Source organism: Lepisosteus platostomus, chromosome 22 (genome assembly GCF_059453375.1).
Source record: "Lepisosteus platostomus isolate fLepPlt1 chromosome 22, fLepPlt1.hap1, whole genome shotgun sequence".
NCBI lineage: Eukaryota > Metazoa > Chordata > Actinopteri > Semionotiformes > Lepisosteidae > Lepisosteus > Lepisosteus platostomus.
In genome coordinates this window covers 11,286,429-11,311,055 of record NC_142632.1, presented here as the reverse complement: position 1 = coordinate 11,311,055, position 24,627 = coordinate 11,286,429, and the positions used below count along the sequence as shown (strand labels likewise).

General features: G+C 46.7%; 1 protein-coding gene across 2 annotated transcripts; it reads right to left on the bottom strand.

Moving 5' to 3' along the window:
• Positions 1-3,005: 3,005 nt before the first annotated feature.
• On the bottom strand, positions 3,006-23,524 carry LOC148643463 (vascular endothelial zinc finger 1-like). Of its 2 annotated transcripts, XM_088615652.1 has the most exons (6): positions 23,390-23,524; positions 13,149-14,011; positions 11,611-11,680; positions 10,560-10,725; positions 8,067-8,108; positions 3,006-6,341 (listed from the first exon to the last, which is right to left on the bottom strand). In XM_088615652.1, exons 1-6 carry the CDS (start codon positions 23,420-23,422, stop codon positions 5,962-5,964), a joined length of 1,554 nt encoding a protein of 517 aa, XP_088471778.1. In that variant the 5' UTR covers positions 23,423-23,524; the 3' UTR covers positions 3,006-5,961. The 2 variants fall into 2 exon arrangements, with proteins under 2 accessions (XP_088471778.1, XP_088471779.1); XM_088615653.1 differs by lacking the exon at positions 8,067-8,108.
• Positions 23,525-24,627: the final 1,103 nt, after the last annotated feature.

The window sequence follows — 24,627 nt, the reverse complement described above, 5'->3', positions numbered from 1 at the left end:
TCATCCCTTTGTAGAACCATCCAGCGGTGGGACATTGTGCCCTGAACTACATAGAGAAAATTGGGTCCTGGCGCCTTTAAAGAGTTTTTAATCCCAACATACAGTCACCCCCCCCAAATTTACCTGGAAGGCGAACATGACGCGTCAACATACTGTAAAAACCTGTTTTGCCCATAGGTAGCTTCTTCAACATCAGTTCTCGATTTATTTGTAGTTTGCTGCTGCTGCCCGCAGGCAAGGACCTAAATGAAATGTCGCCCTATTTGTATCCCTTACTTCTGTTGCTTGATCAATCTGCACAAGCAAGTGAAGAGCGCGTTATTCACACCCCCAGTAACAGTCACTGCGCAAGTTGGCACTACAAATCGTGAAGGCTTCGATCACCTTGACTTTTTGAGATTTTATCTGAATCCGGTTGAAGGTATGAAGTGTCAATCCCGCATTGTTTTCCTTCGCCGAATAAATGAGAGGCTGCTATTACGTGGCAGGTCTTGCGCATTTGTCACGTACTGCCTGCATAACGCGAGTTTTATATCTAAAGACAATCCAAGTCCACCAACAGACACAATTTCCCCCCACTCAGGACATATTTATTGAACAATCCAATAATATAAAGAAAATCTACACCACAGAAATAAACGCAGAAGCACTTTGTTTGAAATCGGTATTTATTCCTTGAATTGGAATAACATTACAGGTGTGACGCTGAAAACGATCACTTTTTTTATCATTTGCGATGGCGGAGCGCATCTTGACAGAGATGAAACGCACCTTCTGGGGGGAAAAATCCCATTTTAAACACAGACCAAAACTTCAGTTAAACACTTCAAATTGAAATTAAACATTAAAAACGTCTAAGGAATAGGTCTGCAGATTTTTGTTTTTAAAAGGAGGAGATTGGAGTGGACGTTTAATTGAGTGAATAGGCAAGAAAAAACAGGATTTGACACAGGTCTATTGTCTCTCCAGCGAATAATTTATTCGTCGCTCTCTCTTAATCCGTGATCCTCAAACCACATTTTGACAGAATTATCTGTGAAGAATTAGTGGAGTGTCTTTGCCAGTACCTCGGTGACGTAGCCTCGGTGTTATAATCTGAAGCAGCTGTTCTCTGAAGGGTGAAAGGTCAACCGCATACTTTCAGAAAATAAATCCGTCAGTGTGCGCCGGATATCCAGTACCCGCAAAAAGCATATCCAAAACGATCCCACCGCTACTGAGAATGTATTATCTTAAAGCGAAATCGCCTATACTTCACATTTCTTTGATTTCGAAAAATCATACTTGCATCCTGCAAAAAAAAAAAAAGCAGTGTCCACGCTGTAATTTTACTGGGTTACTTAGAGACGCGGTCATCGCGTTTGTGCTGATTTTTGGAGGCAACTGCACACCCCGCTTGCTTTTGTAGGCCGCGGTTTGAGCTCCCACTCCCGCCGGCGAGCTGCGGAGAGGATTGGCTGTGGGTGAATGGTGCCATTATTCCACACGTCACTCGTGTTCCGCAAGCTGTGAAGAGGAACAGCAGCTGGCCTGCCTTTCACATTCCTGAGAGCTGGAGACCGGCGCAGTATGTCGGCCACCGAGCGCCGGGGAACGAATTGTTCAACAGCCGGGAGGAAAGCAGCACTTCACTAACGGCTCAGCCTGCGGGACCTCCAGATTTCTGATGTGTCTGCAGCATAGTGGGACATTAAATAAACAAAGCAAAGCAAAACGGAAAAAAAAAATATTCTGCTTACTCATTTTAATCGCCTCCAGTATTTGGTGCCCCATTGTCTTATTTTTCCTTCCCTGCACCTGTGTGACATCCATTCAATCCTTAAATCGGCACACATTTCCTCTGCAAAGGAAGAGGCATGTGTTGGTGGGTTTTTTTTACCAAGGATAATTTCAAACCCCTTTGCGCTTCACGGAGATCAATCAGACAATATTGTGACAATGAGGATTGTTCTGGGGAGAGGCACGAGCATTTTCACACAGCCATGGTAGACTGCACTAATTGTACCGAATGTGCATCAATCCGTTTTCTTAAGACCAGTTTGGTAAATGCATCCATTCCTGTGTTTTTTTTAGAGAACTCCTGGCACAGTGTAACCAGGGAGTTATCTTTGGGTGGCAGACTGAAGCCTGAGGTCTTTTGTGGCCTCTGTTGTGTACTATACACAATTCGTCAGCTAGGCTGCTGTACTAAACCCCCTACAAGAGGAAAAGCTTTGTTTTGCTTTTTATTATAAGAACTTTCACCTAAGGAACCATTTTTTTTTACAGTGCACATATAAGACCTTCCTTGAGTTATTTGGGTTTCGTTCTCGGTGCTGTTAAAGGCATTAGGACTTTGGAATCATGGATTAAACACGACATGGACAGAATAGTGTTTAGCTCTCTTTTCCCAAAGGGCTTCCCTGGAAGTTGTCCAGAGGCAAGAATTGAGAGCACTCTGCATTCTCCCTGCCAGCCCAATCTCAGCCACTGCCTTCAACCGCTACCAATAAACAAATTACAGCTTTCCAACAGGATTTCTAGTCTGCAAGCAAGCAGGAAATAAACGCATACCTATTAAGTCATTTCTAAAAATGTATGAAGTACCGTAGCATATCAGATTCACTTCACTTTGGTGGTATTTGAATATTACATTTAATACACATCTTGAAACACGCATGAGAAACTTTGGTTAAACTGACATTGGCTCCAAGTATAATTGCAAAAATATATACAGGTTTCCTTCTCATATTAAAACTATAAGGTATAAAGATGTTTTTGGCTCAATCTAACCATAATATTTCTATTCCCTCTTAGCACTTAACAGGCACTGATTATAAAGCATGACACAATGCTCTAAGGACAGAGATCTGATGATCTGCACATGCACAACCCGAGTACAGACTCTTTACACACAGGAGTGTGAACAATGAGGCACATCACACTCTCTTTTAATCCATTCCCCTGCACGTCAAACACATTACATTAACCAAACCCTCCTGCACTGAATCATGAACAACCCACAGTCACGTTTTATAGTTTTCTTTTATTTAGACAACCCAAATAAAAGGCACATAAAACATTGGGCATATGTTTACATAATTATTTTGACAAACATACATTTAAAAAAAATGTAGGAATGTTTTACCTTTCTGCTAATCAGAAAGCCTAGTCTTCATATATACAAAAATTACCATTGTTAATGTTCTAATACAAAAGATTTATAAAAGGTTATCTTACTTTTTTTATCTTGCACATGTGTCTATCATAACTACCACGTCCTCAGAACTAAATGGTTTTGTACAAAGATATACATTCATCTGCCTTCACAAGGAGTCCAAGATCAGCCAATTGAAAAGAGTCTGATGGGAACCGATGCAGAAGAGTGCATCATTTTTAGTCCTCCAAACTGCAGTAAGTGATCAGTTTTCTTTGTAAATAGATCGTAAAAACAAAAGTTTAAAAAAATAGCCAATTTTTGTTTTTCAAAGCAAATTGCAAATGCAGAAGGAAAACATACACACAATGTATCCGTCAATCCATTCTCTCTCAAGCAGAGACCTGGCGAGACAGCTCTCAATCGCAAAACATTGCTGTTGTGTCCCTTCTTAACAGGACTGTCTTGGTTACAGCAGTGTCGAATGTATGCAGGGGAGCCTTATGAACCAACTGCACTACGACAAGTGGAGACTTCTAGTAAAAGATTATATTCTGCTTATAACCCTCCCCAGTCTTTATTCACTGCAAAGACGAGTACAGGGGTGAGCCTTCAAGACCAGTGAGGGATCTTCAATGCTTTCCTGTGCCCTCCCAGCCATAAGGCATCCCTTTACAGAGTACATGATCAATTCCTATAACACCATGCAACCAGTTAATTATGACTTCACCACAGCAGTTGACATTTTGATACTTCTAGGTTTTCATATCTTCCTGACTGAAGCATTTTAGTGTTTTTTTTTCTTCAACCATTATTGCCATTTAACTTCTTGAGTTCTCCCATCCCACCCCCCCCTCAATTTACAGGCTCCTTCAAAAAGCTACGCCCTAATTAGCGATCCGATACCGTTTCGTCTGCCCTCCTAAGCACAGGGCATTGTGGCAACTATGCCAACGGCAAGCGTGACCCCATCTGCATCCTACCCCAGGGCACAAAGACCAGTACCATTTTTGCCCAGGTGTCTGAATGGGGGATCTAACAAATGGACAAGGATGGACCCCCATCCCCTCCTCCCTCTTGCTGGCAGAAGGTGCCCACAAAGAGGCTAATCCAGGGTTACTCTCATCCCCTTTCCAGGAGCGCTCTGTGTGACCCCAAGACCACAAGTGCATCAGGAAATCCACTGGGGTGAACGACCAGCCAGTCACAAGCGCTGTCAGGGACGAGCAACACCACCCCATTTAACTCCGCACAGGGTTTCTTTAATGGAGCGACCTGCTTTTCAATGGGGGGTTACAGTCTTTCTTTAGCTGGTAGGCGCGTACACTGTTTATTTCGGCGGGTTGATTACCAGGCATGGGTAGAAAAAGCAGTTTCTGGTACGAGAATCAGTTTGAGTTGGACGACCAGCAAGGAATGGAGCTAACAAAGCAAGATATTCAGTTTTCCCGTGTTCTTTTTTTCGTTGTTTTTCTCACATGGACGGCGGAATTAGAAGTTCTTGGATCCCTGTCCTGTGAAGGGCTTCTATTTTTCATTTCAGCAAAAGTATATGGTGTTAAATATTTACAAAGTAACGTTAAAAAGTCCAAGATAAAGTTACGTGTTAGACATTTTAGACAACCAGATTACAGGGCTACTCTCAGCAAAGTTCCTGAGTGTAAGGTCCATACTAGCAGGGTCCTCAAATTAAAAAAATAAAATCAAATAAAACAAGGGTATAAAATAACTAGCAAATCTCTACAATCCATCACCGACATGTTGATGAAAACAGGTGAACTTTGGGAGCAACCTCTCAGCAAGATTGAATTCTAGCCACTAGATGGCACTGTAATCTACAGCAAAGACTTGTTACCTAACAAGTGAACACTCAGAATTTGATCTTTGATAATACTGCTGTTCTCAGAAAAATTACACATGGGATATGCGTTCAGTGCAAGACTCTTATTCCTCGATCAATTCCTGTAAAAAGACCAACGTCCATTTACAAATATGTAAAGGGAGCACATTCGCGCTATCCCAAATATTTTTTTCATTTGTACTACTAATTAGACAATTCTGAAAAGCAATCACCTTCGACCGTTACCAGAATTGTACTCTTTAGAAAAATAAAAATATAGCTACAGTTGTAGGTGTTCCAAAATAATTATCATAGGCAACTAAGGTACAACGACTGTACCTTCATCGCAGAATTTCTCTCGTATATTTAAAAGTTTTCATGCTTGACAGTTAAAATCTTCTTCCCTCCCATTAGAAGCCTTTGTCCCTTTTATCTTTTTTTAAAAAAAAAACGCTTAAAACATTATTAAATACTGATTAGCAGGCTATAGTTTAAAAAAAAAACTACTAAAAAAAGAAAACACTGCTCCGTGTAGTCTGGAAACCAGCAAATGCACACTTATTGCAATGTGTCTTTCTCTCTATTTTTTTTTCCTTTTCCAACCCCGAAAAGAAAAGTCCGGGTATTGAGATGCTAAAAGCGGAGACTCGCGGCTTTTCTTCGCAAACTGCAACGTCGCGCCGCTTGACGCACAGACTCGGGGCAGGGTGGGGTGGGGGGGTAGGGGCAGGAGAGGAGGGGAGGGGCCCACAAGTCCTTCAGAGAGAGGGAAAAAAACAAAACCAAAACAAAAATCCCTAACTAACTCCTACAGAATTCATTATTTCATTCTTTTACGCAAAAATGCAGTCGTGCTGCAGCCAAGCAAAGGATCGACCTTCCTCCTTGTCCCTCGGTACTAAGTAAACGTTAATATCTGGGTGGAGGACTCGGATGGGGCGCTGGGGGGTGATGATGATGATGATGATGATGATGATGGGGCGTTTTACCAGGGCGGGGAGGAAGGCAGGACTTGGGAGAGGAAGGGCATGCTCTCCATGGGCCGCATGGCTATGTTGAGGGGGCCCGTTATATTCATGGCAGTGGAGATGGGCATGGGCGTGGTGATGGCCACAGGGTGGGCGATATTCATGGGCGCGGTGGCGGGGATGTTGACCGAGGCGATGTTGACCGGGGCGGTGATGGTCACCGGGTGCGGGATGTTGACGGGCGAGGTGATGTTGACCGTGTTGGTCGTAATGTTCATTTGCGCCGCGATGGTGACGGGGTTGCTGCTGATGTTGTTGCCGCGGTTCATCGCCGTGGTGATGGGGGCGGAGGCCGTGACGGGCGTCGCCGAGGCCGAGTTGCACACCTCGCTAGTGTCTGGAAAACAAAACAAGGGTGGTGGGGGGGGGGGAGGAGAAGGAGGAGGGGGGGGGGGGAACACCCATGTGATTATGGATCATAAGTCAGAGGCACAACATTACACTGAGGAGCTTGAGCCCACATGGGCTAGATTGTTTAAAAAAATAGACAAGAAGCTCAAGGAATCATGCCCCTTTAAACTAGTCAGATCCACAGTTTCAGCCTCTGCTCTGCCTTCATTTGAGGCAGCAGTGGGCAATGTTAAAAACTAGCCAGTCCTCTGTCGTTGCCCTAAATGAATTATTCAAGTCAAACAGGACCCAGGCAGCAGCCACTACAACAGGCAACGCACTGATGCCACTGGGAGACCTGATAAGCAAGAGCATCAGGATAAATGAGACGAGCGATGGCCAGTTCCAAGCTTGTGACTTATTGACACAGAAAGCACCCTTATAGTAAAGGGCTCAGCTGTCCCTTGCAATACCTAAACCTTTAAATGTTACTTAGTCACAACCTCAAGCTTAACAAATGCTGCAGACACTCCATAAAAAGTATGGCCTACAAATTGACAGGTTTAATATTTGGTATTCTTTTAAAATGACAAAGTCCAAATTAGGGACCCAAGGAATGCATTTTTGGCCCAGACAGAACATTTGAGAATTTCGGCAATGTGGAGAATACACAAATGAGACCAGATTTTTGTTTTTAAATAAATGCTGGAAAACCAACCAACATGGAATGTCACTTCAGCAACTTGCAAACATTTCATTCCGTAGATTACGTATGAAACTGCAGTTACAAGCACCACATGAAGTTTAACTTTGGATGCCTTTTGTATATGTGACCAACAGCTGGTTGTAGAAATGCAAGTGGAAGATTTTTTTCTTTCTGGTAAACAGGTAACCAAGCACAGAACCTTGCTTTATTATGTAAAATAAAATTCTGATTTCTGTTTAAAGCCACCTTTTCATGTTTTCATGATTCGAATTTTAAAAAGATCATGGTCTTAGGCAGTATATAAAACCATTTTTTTTCCACATGATGTGGATTCTATACTATACCCAAGTTCTAATCCTATACCCAAACCCGAGTGAAACCCAGGGATCGCTGCAGCACTGTTCCTTACAAATTATCAAATTATCATAAAGTGCATAGGTTTTGCATTCTTGGTGAATTTAGACCTGTGTATTTACTTATTGCAACTGTTTAACTTGATATGCGCATGCACCTATAATTTGCATCTTCAGCTGAGTTACCCACTCACTAAAGTGACTCAGCTTTAGAATTCAATTTTAATCAAGGACACGGAATTTATTAAAGACTAGAATGCAGCTCTTAAAAAAGCAGAATACTGGTTACTAACCCCGGTCCCTGCTTCGCTGGGATCACTTCCCTAAAAACAAGCGGCACAAACAAAGCCACATTGCTTGCTATGCAAATCGCCACCCGCTGACCTTTTTGTCAGAATACAGGCCGTGTAATTACATCACACTGTAACTGCAATTCCAGTTACAGGGCCTTATTGCTGTGTAAGGCCCTGTAACTCGCACACCGTCAAGCTGCACTCCAAATGGAAGAGTTAAGGGGTGTCAGAGCAGTGACTTCAGGGAAAGCCTGGGAGGAAACGGTCAGCTTAATACAACATGAAGAACACGCCGAGACACACTGAGGCACCACCTGTCCTAAGACAGCACGCCGCACCTCAGGCGCTTAGGCTCTGTTCAAATCGAGCTACAATATTACCTTTGTGTCCCCCTGTGGTGCTCCACTGCCAGGCCCCTAGCCCTATTCAGAAATACAGACACACAGGGTTATCATTCCACTCCCCAGGCAGGGAGGGCGAGACGCTACTGCACCCCACCTCTTGAGGGCCTCGTCTTCCGAGGGGACTCAAGGCAAGGGATTGCAGACGGCAAGCCATTACCTATGGCGAGCTCCGAGAGACAGGAACACACAGCACAGTGCAAGGAATTCCTAGAACCTTGGCTTCTCTAAAATGTCATTAGCATGGTGAATGGAGAGAGAGAGAGAGTCTTCCCTCCCCTCCTCCAGTATTTACCTAATTTAGCACAGCTCAGGTGCAGAGGATAGTGGTCAAATTTTGTGTTCATGTTTAAATACCACAGTTAAAGAGTTAGGGCAGGAGACGTTTCGGAGGAAACCGAATTGCTGTCACTGGCTCTTTGGTCATTTCGTAACGCAGTTATTTCGGAACAGATCGATGGTCACGCTCATCGGTGTAGTGTTTCCATGCCGAGCTGGGCTGGGTTTCCCAGCCAGCTGAAGATGTCCACATCAGATGTGAAAACAAGGCTGTAAAACCAGACAGAGACGCAACTAGAAACCGTGCAGCGAGGTTCAGCCCTCACACAAAGTGGGATTCGGTCATTTTGTCACTTTTGCGGGCTGAAAAAATAAACACGACATGGAAATCAAATTGGAAAAATCAGGATTATTTGGGGAATTCAGCCCACAGGTAGCACTCAGGGCAGATGAAGGACCTGTTGACAAATCTAAGGCATTTCAGGAATAAACAGTGAAAATTAAGACATAGGGCACAACAGCCCACAGAAATGTATTCTCTTATCAAAAGGCAATTTATAAGTATATTGAAAACTTGAGATACTTTAACACTCAGTATGCTATTTCTAGGACATGATACTTGAGTGGGAACTCTGTAGGAGTGAGGTATCATAGAACAACAGATTTTTGTTAACATGAGTTGGACTGAATGACTTATGGAATAGCAGTGGGAACACTCCATTTAAGAACACTATAACCTCAATGGCTCCACTGTGGGCACTGCATTTAAACACAATAAATGCCAGTGGAAGTGAAGCAGTTTTGGATGGATCAAATACTTGCATGCACAAAAAAAAAAGAATGAAACAGTTTAAAATTCAGAACACCGCAGCAGATGTCTGTGCTACAGGCAGCAATGATACGCCTCATGAGAATTCCCCTCATGTGGCACAAACCTCTGTTAAGGTAAGGAATCTCCCTCCATACCACTCAGTGTGCTAAAACCGGAAAAGATCCTGGAATACCTAACTGCACTTGCACATTCCCCTCATGGCAAAAATCTGCCATTAACTTTGCTGCAATTATCTAAACAGCAAGGTCTCAATTCTGATTATCGTGGAAACCGAAAGATCACCTAATGCAGACCCAGATGGAAAGAATAAGTTTCTCTTGATTCCCAGCAGATCCTGCTGAATATTCTGGACTGGATTTAGTTTCAAGAACAGCTGCATTCAGTTTGCAAGGGGCCTCCAGCCGGATTCTGAGCAGCATGTTCAGTTTTAAGCAGAATGAAGAGGTTCTGCATGCAGGCACGCGGCCTTATCTGCAAGAAATCTGCCGTACCTCTGAGGTCCCAAGCAAGAAGCGGGTAGCAGCTATGGGAAATCTCAGAGCCCACCGGCAGTCGGCCATCAGACTGGGGCCTGGAAGAAACCTGACCTCCCAAGCTGGGAGGGCTATAGGTACACAGGTGATAGGAAACCTGCTCCCTGCCTGGCTCTGCAGTTCCTCTCTGCCCACAGAAGGAGAGTCAGTTCCTTGGAACTTAAAGGCTTTCATGGAGAGCACCATAGCTAGCCCACTGCAAGTCCTGATCTCGGTGGACTACCCCACCACCAGCTGTGGTGCAATTATGGAACAGGTTAAGAAAAAGTTGTCTTGCGAGAAGAGAGTGCCAGGGCATGCCGTCTCAGTACGCCCACATTTTGCCTGAACGCCCATCCTGTGCCCAAGGGGCTGCTCTCTGAGCAAACCTGGAACCAGCGCAGGCCAGAAGTGCTCAAGAGAATCTCCATTCCAGCACTAACAACACACCCGGAATACAAGAACGTCGACAGGAACAGATCCCGGGCAAAATACTACCCATTCAAGGGCTGCACGTTTTCCTCTATCTCCAAGGCAATTTCTCTCTGCTGAGGCTGCTTCGTATTGCATTAGAAATCTGCGCAAAGGATGACAAAATGACAAAAGACCAGAAAAAAAAGCTCCTCCCTTCTCAGTTCTTTTGTAAAAAAAATGGCAGAAATGTCAGTGATCAAACTCGGCTAGCAACTGGTGGGCGTGACTCTGTAAACAATTTAGCCGTTCAAGAATGAGTTTTGTCTTAATTCTAGACTCATGTGAGCCAACCACCTCTGCCGGGAGAATCTTCACCTAACACCAGGGTCATGTCAGGACAACGCCAGGCAGGGCAGGGCTGTGCGGTTCACACACCTTTGTTGCAGGAAGTGTTGAAGTTGGTTTGCCCATGCGTCTTTAGATGGCTGGTGATGTACGCTGCGCTGAGCATCTTGCCACAGATATTGCAGGTCACTTTCCCTTCATGTCGAATCATGTGCGAGCGCAGTCTGTCTTTGGTAGCGAAAGCAGCTGTGCAGGCCTGAAAACCAGAGACACAAGCATGAACGACTGTCGGGTGCAGTAACTCGACACTGCAGGATACTGAACTGAACCTTGGCCATGATCTGCACTGAAGTGTGGATAGAGGAAACGACATCTGATAAGGAAGGGAAGGTGCAGACCTGAGTAAATGTTAGGAAATGTTAAATACCCTCATAAATATTTTAACAAACCACCTTGAAACACTGAAGAAAAAAGATTTTGGCAATAACCTGCCCAAGTAGACTCCTTAAACTCATATGCTGCCAAAACCTTGGCATAAAAATTCTTCTATAAACTGCACTTCACACTTTATCATTAAAATCCACTCACACACACACTTCATCACCCTCCTGCAATATCTAACGCCATCACAGGGCATTAAAAAAAAAGTAGCTCTTTTGAAATGGCATCTTAATTTCGGAAACTAACGTACCTAATTTTTTTGTTACAAAAAGGCATTTAATTCTGGCGCGCACTGCACCCTTGATCTCTGGCAAGAGAGCAAACCGAGACGCCACAGCCCCTGCACATCGCTCAAAATCTGGAACTAACAGATGACTGGTTTCCTTACGAAAGGAGGGATGACAGGAAGAGAATATGAGAAGCAAGATCTAAGCTAGAGTTTGTGGCACACATCGTCCTCTCAATGTGGCACATCACAGGTTAATTTATTCTAAAAAATTAGACACTGGCAGAGTCGGGTTGCTAGCTCGGGTCAAAAGATCCCATCAAACACTGGAGACATCTCTGCTACCTGCTATGCCCGAAGCGCTATTTCTGACAGCTTCTTTAGAAAGGCATTTATAGATTTGGGAAAAAAATTGAAAACACCAATAGTCGAAGATGCACAATAAGCGGCTATGGTTATTATATCACATCTTACTGTAACTTGGCATTTGAAGGGTCTTTCTGTGGAATGAACATGTTTCACATGACAGCTTAGATGATCAGGCCTAGAAGAAAAAAGAAAACTTGAATGAACAACTTATAATTACGCTGCAGCGGTGAAATGTCTGCTGCAGGAACGGAAGGGGCCACAATATGGCTGCATCTCCAGTGCAGCAGTATTGACACATGCCACATTCTGCAAGGGAAGAGAATCTTCTGAGGATCCATTCAAAGCACCCAGCATTCCTTTTAGCAATTGTGAAACCTGAAAAGACATGTACACGTCTGACAAGCCACAAAGCTGGATATCCCATTCAAATTCTTCCACTCTGGCGTCATCAAGCCAGGCCAACAGAAGATAAGCGACACAGGCAGAGCAAGAAGCCCTTGCTTACTATTTTCAGGCAGCGCCGGCGGAAGCTGAACGCGATTCGTTCAGCACAAAAGTAACGGGAATAATAATTATAGTCCATTCTTCACAGGAAAGCACGGCGTTAAAAAAAAAAAGTCATGTTTACAGCTGGGGAATCTCTCTGGGATCCCTGGGGTGGAGTTAAATCTTCTCTGAGCTCCCACCAGGAACTCGGCAAGAGTAAATAAGATTCCCTCTGCTCAGTAATGCCCATGCATACAGCTAGCTGTTTTTAAGGGACTGCTGCTAACTCTGAAAGCAACCCTGTTGAAACAGTGGAAAGCTGCCTATGCAAGGGGGGAGTTTTTGCTATTGTTCCAAGCTGAAATTAAAATAGTGCACATAGTTCTGCTTATAATTTAGAGAAATAAAGGTCTAAGTCTTCTGACAGGAAATGGCATGCTCTTATTCCAGTAGAGGGCTAAACGTGCGCTGTCTCACTCTTCTCTGGGATGTACACCAGCTCCAGGCTCCAGACACCTACCACGCAGTTTCAGCGGGACTCCCGTTCCTCTCTCAGATCAGCTCTTCAGCGACTGCCGACTCCCACACGAGTAAGAGGAAACACCCCCCCTCCCCCTCTCCCTCCCTCCCAGACTGGTACATTTCAACCGGCAAATCTTCCTGCCGGAGCAGAATCCCTCCAGGAAGTAGGAGCGCACTTCAGGCACACAGCCACGCGGAGATCAGAGAGAGCGACCGCGCCGCGCCAACTGAGACTGCAGCAGCAGGCGGAACCCCAGGCTGTCTCCCGACAAAGACGGGACAATTCCCGGGACCGAAATCTCGCGCCGGGGGTCACCACGGCTCCTAATTCCCCGGGGGACTGGAGCAGGGCTGTCCCGTGCCCCCCAGAGAGATTCCCCTTCAAGCCTCTGCCTTCCCAGATAGCACTCCTGCCGCGGCCGGAGTTCTGCCGACAAGGAGCAGTGTGGGGTGGGGGGGGTTTTCAGGAAGAGGGATTTCAAATAGACGTAAAAAAGGCCGGCCCTGGCCAGGAGAATCCGCCAGGGCCTGGAGCGGGAAAACCCGCCGTCCTACAACAGCCAATCACCGAGGCTGTTGCCCACCCCAACCCACCCGCCCCGCCCTCCCGCCCTCCCGGAGAAAGGAGCCCGTACCTGGAGAAACCCTTCCCGCACACAGAGCAGATGTAGGGCTTGTTGATTCCTCCCTCGTGGGAGCGCACGTGGTAGGTCATGCGGTCCTTGCGCTTGAAGCGCTGCTGGCAGATGGGGCACTCGAAGGGCTTCTCGTCCGAGTGGGACAGCTTGTGCCGGTTCAGGTGGTAGACGTCGCGGAAGGCCTTGCCGCACATCTCGCAGCCGTGGTTCTTCTTGACCGGCTTGGCGGGCTTCTTGGGGGCGGCCTGCTGCTGGGCCTGCTGCTGCTGCTGCTGGGCTTGCTGCTGCTGCTGCTGCTGCTGCACGTTGGGCATGGAGGTGGGCGACATGATGCTGGAGCCCGTGGAGACCGAGGTGGTGGCGGTGGTGAGGATGCCGGCGATGGTGGAGACGTAGGAGGGGTTGGTGCTGTTCTCGCGGGGCACGGTGGAGATGAGCGGCACCATGGTGGGCGCCGTCTGCGCCGTCTTCTTTGGCCTCGACACCATCTTGACGCCCGTGTGGCACGACTCGTGCCGCCGCAGGTGGTAGCTGTCCCTGAAGGCTTTGTTGCAGTAGCCGCAGATGAAGGGCGTTTTGGTTTTCTGCTCCTTTTTCACCACCGGCACTGGGCCGCCCCCTCCGGCGCCGGTGCCCCCGCCTCCCCCGCCGCCGCCTCCGCCTCCCCCGCCTGCTCCCGTCCCGCCGCCCGTCCCGCTGGCCACATTGTCCTTGAGGAGCTCGGCCGCGCTCGCCGGGGGCTTCTGGTCCAGGGGGATGGGCAGCACTGGCTTCTGGTCCTGCTGGTCCGCCCCGGAGTTCAAGAGCGGCAGCAGGCTGTTCTGCGCCACCTGGTGCTGGTGATGCAACGCTTCGTTAGCCTGCGGGACAGACAGAAGACCGAGCTGAAAGGACCGGGCCAATCCCAGCCGGACGGGGGCGCGTTCAAGAGGCGGCCTGTCCCCCCGCCAGGACTGTGGGGGTAGCTCTCGCGCGCCTGGCGCCAGGCTCAAGGCTCGAGAGGCAGGTTAGACCAACTCAGAGGCGACCCGGCTCCTCCGCTGGCACTGCAACAGGAGCTGCGCTGCAAAACGAACACACAGATTGGCTCGAGAGCTGTGCTAACTTAAACCCCTATCGGATAACATCTGGACAGGGCCAGCTGTCTCATTTAACCCTGCTCTCTCAACGCAAGAGCTTATTTACCAAGTTGGCCATTTTGCATAATGAAGTCCTTCCACACACCACCACGTATGGCCCCATTGTCTTATCTTGGCTGCCCTTTTTACTGTATTTCCAATTCCTCAAGGCTCATACCCCACCCAACTCGGAGGAGCACTTCATAACCACTGCAAAATGCAAAAAAACAATTCACTGAACCCACTGCAAACAAAGAACCCAAACCTGTGAAAGAACCACTAAACACATACATTACAAAGGCTGTGCCAGGCCTTGCCGTTCTTGTGACTTCTAATACTGGCTTTGACATCAACCTGTGTCAGAGGTAGCCTCGTATGTAAGGGTGATTTTTTTTAAAAAAAGGTACAAGTTCTGCCAGGCCTCTTGTGCTACTAAAATGCCTCAAGATTAAACACTGCCAGCTGCGTGCTCATTTCACAATGTAACTCTGGCATGATTTTCTGCATCGAGGGCTGTTCAGATCAAAGCTCTCACAGACTCTGCCGAACACTAAAAGGGAAACTGAGGGGTTTACCAAAGTGACAGTGCTATAACCGAGCAAAAATAGAAAATGACTCATTTTCAGAGCCTTTGTGTTCTTTAAGACAACAATGCAGATCTGACTGCAGCCTGAAAGCACTTTACCAGTAGCAGAAGTCAGCTGCTACTGCAAGCCTCCCTCTGAGTAATAAGACACAAGAGGAGGAGGAGGAGGGAAAACTTCATTTTCAAAATGTTTCTGAAAGGGAAAATGTAAGTGCACATTAAGGTAGGTAGTGAAATGTGCTGGAGAGATATCAATGAAAAACAAACTTCTGAAAGAAAAAGGGAAAATTACCAAAACTGTTGCAGGCCTGGGAACGCAGAGCACACACCCACATCCTCAACCCTGTGAAACTCTTTACAGACCTTTTCTTTTTAATTCATTTGCCATTACCTTGGAAGATTATAGCAAATGCAGCTCGGTGTATTTTAGCTGAACAATGCCCACGTATTAAGGAGCTTTAACCCTGCGCAGCTGCAGAGACATTGTTAGAAAGTTACAGGCTGCTGTGCAGAGTGCGGGCGAAGAGATCGCTCTGCTCTTCTGTCCTGTGAGCGAAAGACGCCTTAGCTCCCTCTAGCCAGGGAGAGGACGTGACTGGGACATGCACACAGCGCGCTGCCACTCAAGCATCTAAATCCGTGCTGTGTAAACCGATCTCTCGCCGGGACCAAGACGGTTCTCCATGTGACTGCGGGCAGACACGCTCTGCAGGGGGCCTGGCGATACGAGGTGGGGGTGGTGGGACATGCCGGGAAATAAACCACACCAGAACCCTTCAAGACCTGCGGACACTGGCAGATCACAGAACGGGCAAAAACGGGCCGGAGTTCAAGACGAATGACACTTTTGAAACTCTAAGCCTGCCGGTTCGGATCTGGGAACGCACAAAGGGCAACAAGCCAAGAAGTTCAGGACAACACCGAGAGAAGCAAATCACATGCAGTCAGGAGAGTCACAGCGACTCATTCCTTAAACAGGCCCTGCGTTTTTAGGCATCCTATACCCCCAATAGTGAGATCACTGGATTCAATCCCAATAATCCCAGGCACCTGGAAGAGCAGCGCTGATAAACTCTTCGCATTACGACACATGAACGTGAAACAGCACTCCGCTCAGGCCCGACTACAACCTTTTATCAGCCAGCAGGGCTTCCAGCAACACGCCGCTGACTGTCCATGAACTCCACCAGCTCCGGAAGGCATGAGGGCAGTCAGGGGCAGAAAACTAACTTCTGAGCCCTCAAAGGTCCCAACAATAAAACAAGAAAACGGAGTCTTGACACGGGCTGGGGTTTAAAGTGCCGAGTCTGTGCCTGGCCCTGCAGGGAGCAAGTCGAGGGAACGGATTTGCTTGATCAGGAACTGTCTTGTCACGTTCTTTTTTTTTTGGCAAAGAAAATCGCTGCCAGGCCGGCGTCCCGTCGTACGGGCCTGGCAAAGAGAGCGGCCACGCCAAAGGAGGCAGTCCGAGCCGCTGCAGGGAGCAGGAAACACCGGCCCCGGCAGAAAGAGCAGCACACCGCAGTCTGCGTTTCAGAGCAGATCGAACTCTCCTCCGCAATGGGGCCCGTTTCTATCCAGAGGAGATTAAGAGAGGAGCTTAGTTTCCCACAGGCTGATCTTTTCAGAAACGCACTTTAAAGAGAAGGGGGCCGGAAAAAGCAAAACGCAGAGCTCAGACTCGCCGGAGAGGGATCTGACTCTTTCTTCTTCAAAGAACAGACGAGAAACACTTTCACTTTCTGTCAGTTCAACAACCGCTCCTCTCTCTTTTTTTTCCCCCTTTCCCTGGATTAAGCAGCTGCTAGAAATTGAAGCTAAGTGACCACACTGCAGCACCAGGTCTGTACAAACACACACACACGCAATCTGGGAGCAACAGAAAACTACTGTGGAGGGGTGGAGATTGACTGTTACTTCTGCTGCCATCTCAGGAGCAGAGAGACAGTGAACCTCCATGCAGTTAAGGAGCACTCTGCCAGTTCTGATGTCAACGGTAACATTACCTCCTCATCACAAAGTGAAATGCGACTCCCGCAGCTTCTTAAGATGGCTCATGGCACACATCTTACGACACCACTATTAATATCCCTTTCAAAACAATTCCACACTTTATTCAGGGTGGGGGGGGGAGATGGGAGACAGCTCCTGCACCCGGGCTGATCAGGTCCATCCTCAAACCCCATCGTCCCTAAACCCCACCCCAGACTGAAAGCCCCCCCATACGTGTTCACTGGGCTCATCTGGGAAAAGGCAAGGCTGATCAAAGCCACAGGTTGGAGCTAAATACAAAGGCAACAGTGACAGCAAGAGAGGTTCAGATTTGACTTACTGTGTGGAACACGTTCCCAACAGAGGCGTTTCATCTTCAGGGGTCAATGGGAACATCCTACCAGCAAAAGGTGTAGAAATAAGATGCAAGAGATCTATAAAGCTCTAGATTCAAGACGAGGTTAATGTGTACATAACACAGCCGGCTCTGGCTTTCATTAAACGAAAAGGAAAACACGCAGGCCGTGTCCAGGAGCAGAGACAGCTGCACTTAGGCGCAATAAAACGTCTTGTTTCAGATACAGAAGCGCCGAGTTATCACAGTCAAGCCCCCCCACCCCCAGCAACAGAAAAACACCAAGTTTCACACAGCGTCTACGACTACGCATTAACAGGAACATTAAAAAACAAAGCACGTCAGGCTGAAGTCTAATTGTACAGGGCACATAATCACAGGAGAAGCAACAAAGAGAAGGTTCAGACGTCCCAGTTACACATTATGACAGGAGACAGGATTAACTTGCTATTTCAGCTATTGATGTCAACATAAAACAAGAGAGACTGGCGTGCCCCATAGCCACAGTTAAGGACCAGAGTGGAGGATCTCCATTTCCACCCGACCGCATCTGCCTGGCTCCCCACGGACATCCGGCGCGCTAATGGGCAAGGGCTACTCCGGCGCGGTAAAATCTCCGAGACCTGAGCAATTAAGACAAAACCTCTGTCCCTCATCGCGGCACGCAGGGTTCAAGACCCGACCTCTTCCCCATTCAAGATCGGCCGGCCTGTAGGGGCCTTTTTATTTATGGCTGGGGGGGGGGGGGGGAGAAAATCAACTCTGCTTCTTTTCCGTATCTTATGTGTGCCATTAAGACACAAATCCAAGCGGCGACGCACTTAAGCCCCTACAGGGGGTCTTTGTGAGACGCTCCAGGCGGATTGTGCCCCAGCCATTCACGGGGGCTGCGTTTCTGCAGACTGCGAGCGGACAGGGGACCCGGAGACCAGCCGTGGGCATTTAACTCCCTTTTGTCACAGCACCTGCCCCGCACTCTCTCCCCCCCCCCCGTCTAGGGAGAAGGGGGAAATACCCTCACTCTCGGCCAGGATGGGGCACGGCGCAGGCCGGGGCTGGGGGGGCCAAGGGACAGGATCCTGCTGTGCGTTCATGCCGCTCCGCCGGTTTTGATCCAAATCGACTCTGAAGGCTGAGGTCATTCCAAGATAAATAACACCAAAACAGGGGAGAGGAGGAACAAGAAGCAGCAGCAGCAGCAAAAAAAACCCCCCAAAAATGCCTCCTCGAACTCGGAGATGCAGCCTGGGGAATGGGTATCGCTGCAGAGGAGCGTTGTTAAAAAAAAAAAAGACCAGAAAGAGAAACGAAAAATACAAGTCAAAAAGAAATCCTTCGTTGCAAAAGCATGAATAGAGAGCAATGCGACAGCACTAACACACCCGTCAGAAGAGCGCCATTTCATCAGACGAGGTGTACGTGTGCTGTATTAGGAGCTGGAAGGTGTTTATTGATTAAATTCTAATGTATTCAGGGGTTAAGCATCAAAGGGACACCTGCAAGCACGTGCTTTTGGTCTGCTGAGCCCTAGATCATAAAACTTTAAACATTAGCGCCAAACACTCCACCTCTCGTCCGTCCTAAGCTCCTGTGCGAGATGCTCAATTGGCAAGGTCCGGAGCTCAGGTTTTTAATGACCGGGAAACGATACACCTGGAGAGCCGGCATCCAAACTGCTCGTGGGAGGAGCAGTCGCCATGCTAGATGTGGGATCTACTTCTTGAGGCAAAAAAAAAAATGCAGGTACATTATTGTGATAAGTCTCTGCCTTCGACGGGAGCAATTTAGCGACTGTCCAATGCACCGCCTTTCAATAGCCTGGTGGAGCACTGTAAAGTGACAGTCATTAATAAACAAGCCCTTTCCTGCAGCTGATACAACACTGTATACATCCAGTACTGCAGCAATGGAACAGCTCGTCAAAAGCTGTCATGAGAGCACACCAGCTGAGCCTTACAGTGTGAGCAGGACTGCTGCACAAGGGTTTAAGTCTTTAGCCTCTTATTACTGCACCACTGTAGTGTCCGTGCCCCGAAGAGAATTCGATAAGTAAGAGTGCAGACAAGTGAGGATCCATCCTGGCGAAATGAGTCATGGGGAACGCATTACTGTGCTGTTTTAAACAGGATTTTGCGGATTTTAACGGAGTTCTTCCCTCCTTTGAAACAGCCGATCAGACATTACTTGTGCACCGATCTTAACGTTAAACATACAAATGAACTGTTCACGGTAGTGTCTGCGCAATCCCAATACTTCCAGTTGAGCTGTATTGGAGGAGGGACATAGAAAAGTAAGATTTTGCCTTGCACACAGTACAGCTCCCTCTTTAATATATCACAGGATCAGCCCTGTAAGCCGTGTCAGTTATTTATTGCATGCAAGTTATGAATTTCAGGCAAGTCCAACCTCTGGCTGAAACTTTCCAAGTCTTGAACAGCATGACCTCATTCGTGGGTTATATTCATGGGGCCTGTAGGATCAGCCTTAAAAACCACACGGAACAGCACAGACCGGTCCATCTGAGCCTCTCAGCCTCTCTTACACGAGTTCTCACCCAAGCTGACCTGGCTTTTCATCGTCTGCCTTTCGGCTTCCCTTCAATATCATGGCATTCTACTGTGAAGGAGTCGTAATGATCGGGTTTCTTCCACTACATCGGATTTCTGTGCGGGACATCCACTTTCTCTGTAGCGATGCACCAAAATGACATCTGAGGTTCCTGTTCTTCTACACGACACACAAAACCAGAAGTGCGAACTTCTTAAACCAAAACTATTTCAATTATCAACCCTTAAGAATACAGGCAGACTTGTGCCCCTCTGATTTTTCTCCGATGTACCTCAGACGCCTACAGGACAATAAACCATGTTCACGCAGGTCTGTAACCTCGTCAAATACTGTCCTATTGATTCAATGCAAGCACTGGAATGAAAAAAAAAATAGAACCCTTTCCCCACCCCCCCCTTCACTGCTCTTTATTCATGGTGCTTTCAGAAATTTCCGCCCGGGTGGTTATGAAATGCAAGTATCATGGGCACTTTGCTGCTGCCAATTAGCTGGTAACAGCTGCAGTTCCTCAGCAAGCAGGGAATAGTTTTACCTGCAGATTTTACTGCAGTTCGTAAGTATAATTAAGGGGGGGGGGAGTGTGGACAGATATTAAAGTAGCACGCCCCCCCCCAGGCAATAACATGCACCACCCAAACGCTCTGAATAATCTGATTTGATGAATAATTCAAACAGAATGAAGGGTGGAAAACTTCGGAAGATACCGTCAACTTCAACACCCAGAGATAAAAAGAGCCAAGACTATATCAGCTTTAATATCTGGCTTCAGGGCTGCTGCAGGATGAAATGATCCTCCTCCTCAAAGACCACGGTATTCCTATCAGCTCAATCGCAGGGCTCGTCTTGTTCAACCACGCTGCAGGTGTCAAGAGATGGAGGTTGATACTTCAGCTGTCCTCGGGGCTGGTAATAGAATTTCAGCTACGACGGTTCACCCACTGCTTCTTGTTCTATGGGAACGCCAAGCTGCCACAACTGATATTTCTTCTGAAATATTTGCTTAATTTGTAATGCAGCAGGAATAAAAGACGCCCCCCCCACCCCCACAATAAACAGTCGTCCAGGAGAATGAGGATCAAGGCAACTGAAATTGCATTTTCCTGCTAAAATCCTGAGTGGGTAATTCAGCTGCAGTTTCAAACAAGTGAAAAAAAAAACATGAAACCTATTCTTGAAGTTCCCTGGCATTTCTTTAACAATCCATCAGCGATGATTGATTGCGCTTGCGTTATATGGAAAACAAAAGTCTTTTAAAATTCAGCATTTCATGCGCCAACTGCTCTGGCAGCAGATCTCCGCCAAGGACACGCAGTGCAGAGAACTGCACCCCACCCAGCCCCACGTTATTGGGGTATCAGAAGATTCAACAGTAGTTGACGTGATTAGTGATTAAAGTGTAATTGAGTTTTAAGGTCAACTGATCCAGCTTTTTCTGAACCAAGGACTGGGCAGCACAAAACAATTCATGGGATTCTAACGGAACTACCGCTAATCTGCTAGCGAAAAAAAAACAACATTCTGAGCATTTTCATCTTGTCATTTTACCCACGAGGGCATTTACACGAAATTGCTGCTCACTACCTCCTTAACAGCTCTAAGGTCAACTCAACATGGTGACCCAACTGTGGCTTCACAATATCAAGACCTCCCTCACTTTCTCCACTAACAATATCCGCCACAGACACTGTTTCGTTTCCTTGTAACTGAAAACGAACTGGAAACTAGGGTAGAATTTGTATCATATAGACTACAACAGTCCAAAATCCATCACAAGATCTATTATCCTACAGGTGTATGTACAACTACATATGAAAATAAACTGCAAGACAGGCTGGAATTGGGGATTTTTTTTAAAAAAAGGTGTGTTCTTTAGACTGCTGATGCTCACAGGAGAGACACAGAAGATAGTACAGTGATAAAGGCATCCAAATTTTATCATCCGAGTCCAGGCTGATGAAACCGTGCTCTGGGCCTGGTACAACCAGGGATAGCCCACCTGCAGTCGCGTTTTGGAAGCAAGAAAGTTTACACCCTCCCCCAAAAAATATACATTCACGCACACAAAGTACAGACCCGGCGGCTGCCGAAAATGCTCAACCCCTGACCAGCCCACCCGACTTCTACAGTCTCCTCTGGGGTACCTCGACGAGTGCAACCTGCCCTCGCCTCCTTCCCCGGAGCACGTATTCGTGAGTCATCTTCGGCAGCTACAGGCGAGCTTGGATTTCACAATTCCGCTACGGCATTTTTAACAGGCGCCTGGCACTCGCTCCAGATGTTGGGAAGAGGATTCCCCCCCGCTTCATTTTTTTTTCCCTCCTCGAAAACGACGAGTGCGGACTGCCCGTCTGGTTACCGGGGCAGGAGAAGGCTGGCGCAGCCGCGCTCCTCTCTCTTTCCCCATGATCAACAATTTGCCCGATTCCCGTTTCCCAGTCGCAAAAATCAAAAACCGATCGCCGGGGAACACCATGTAACCATGTCGCTCTCCGCACATCAACAGCGTGTAGCGCCTAACTCCCATTTTGAAACCTGAACGAAGTTTTTTTTTTTTGTTTGACAAAATTATCGTAGGGTCGTGCAAAACCAATCCCGCTCTTATTTTAAAAAGAAAGGGCAATTTGCCCAGGGCGATGCATAATATTAGCCCCTTTACTGAAATTCATTTTATCTCCCCACCACCACCATTAAGTAACACCATTATCACATTAAACAGATTAACCACAAACGAGCTTGTTACTCAGCTTGGCATCTTTTTTTTTTTTGTGTTGTTGCTGTTGCAAAGAGCAGACAAAATAGCGGCTCTCCGCTCGCTGATCAGGCACCAGCGTGAGCTCGCAGGGCAACTTCTCGTCCCGTTTCGAGCCCGATTCTCTCTCATGTGGCCGCGTCAACCAGAAGGCGCCCAGGCCGCGTTTTTATAACAGCCCCCCGCTCACCCGCAAGCACATCGCCGCTAAAATTACAGCGCCGGACGCATAGTTTGAATTCCTCCGCTAACCCGCGGTTCCATATTTCAATGAATCCGTGGAAAAGGAGGGGTGCAAAAAAAGTTAAAAAGATTCGGAAGTCCGGGCTCTCCTCCACACCACCCCCCCTTCCCCTCCCCGTCATTGCACTGATTTTATTTTGGTTAGGGAAGATGCATTTTTTAAAGGGAGGGGGGGAGAGAGAGAGAGGCGGCATTCAACCCGATCAGACAAAACCAGATCAACGGTTATGAAGGAGAAAAAAAAAAAAAGCGGAGAGTACTGTAGCTAGCGGCTGCCGTTGGTGGTGGCGGCGGCGGAGAGATCATGTTTACCTTTGATCTGCAAAATAAACGCCAATACCTCCGATATTCGACTCATTTGAGCTAGATTCACGAGCACTGCAGTCTTAACAATATCAACGAAGGGCCAAAAAACCCCGAGAAAAGAACGGAGTCCAGATTTTTTTTTCCAAGCGTCATGCCCTACACCTCACAGCTGGAAACCAGGGATTGATGTACCATTGTTTTGCTTGGATAGCTTTACCTAAAATTAAACCTTTTAAAAACCAACGCGGACCGCGGGACTCGCGGGGTTGGGCTCCCGATTAATTTACAGGGGTTCTTCCGCGCTTCGATGAGCCAGCTTACCTGAAATAAAAATGTACTCCAGCTCGGTTCCATTGCAACACTTAAAAAAAAATCTGCAGGAAACCTACAAGAAATCTACAACAAAGCAGCTAAACATGGCAGCTGCTACAACTTCCTGTAACCCTTGGGGCGAACCATTCCAAACGGATTTTGGGGGAGACGACGCAGCTATTCCATCACACGTCTAAGGAAAACGTTTATTTTCCTAAATGAGTTTAGTCTTAAACGGCAATTTCTGAATTTATAGTACATAATATGTGGATTAATGCTGTTGTGTGGAAATATTTATTTTGAATTAGGGTTTTAAATTACCAAAGCTCCCCTTTTTGCCCATGTTTCAGTGGTCCGGCAGGGGGCATTCGAAACATGGCAAAGAGTTAATCATTTTCAATTTGCTGTTGGAAAGGATCCTCGAAATGTTTTGGGGGGTTTCGTTATTAGAAAATACGTCGAATATGTCCCCCCCTTTATCGTTTATGTGTCTATTTAAATACAGAGCAAAAAAAAAAAGGGCCGCGTTCCCACTGTTTGCGTGACTAATGCTAAAGTTAGTCCGTGGTGACCGTTGTTCGCTGGGCCAAATTGTTTTTTTAAGGCGCGACTTGTCGGATTAGCTAAATACGTGAATATAATATAATGGGAAATACGTGGCAATTTTTAAATTTATGTTATGGAAATTAAAATGTTGTTTTGTGTAAATCGAATTAGGTTTAAAATAGTAGATGAGAGAAGATCGTTCTAATCGAGAGGGGGATTTCTCTTGCACAGACGCGCAAGCGTCTATTTTAAGCGGTCTGTTTATTACAATAAATCAGTTGGCAATTTGCGGGACTGTATTCCGACATTAAAACACGGTAGAAAACTGCTACCAAAACTAAGTTTTGTTAAAAATTGGAACCCTTCCGAGGTTTTTAAGGATTTAAAAATAAAAAATATAACTTTAAATCAAATTTGGAAACTGCCGCTATTTCTTTCTCCCATGTATAAACTCGAAGTGTGTCCTAACTGAGCAGCTGTTAGTCCTTGACTGTTCACTTTTTTCTCAGAATAAAAACATTATTTTTTTTATACTCCCTGTAAAGCCATCATCGCCAAGCCTTGCACAACTAATTAATTCAGTCTGAACGCAAAAAAAACTTGCAGGTGCCTAAAAAATACAGTTTCTTCCAACATGAAGTTAGAGCTAACCCGTTTTGATGTAGGTTGAAAATAAATAAACTCTCCTTATTGTTTATTGG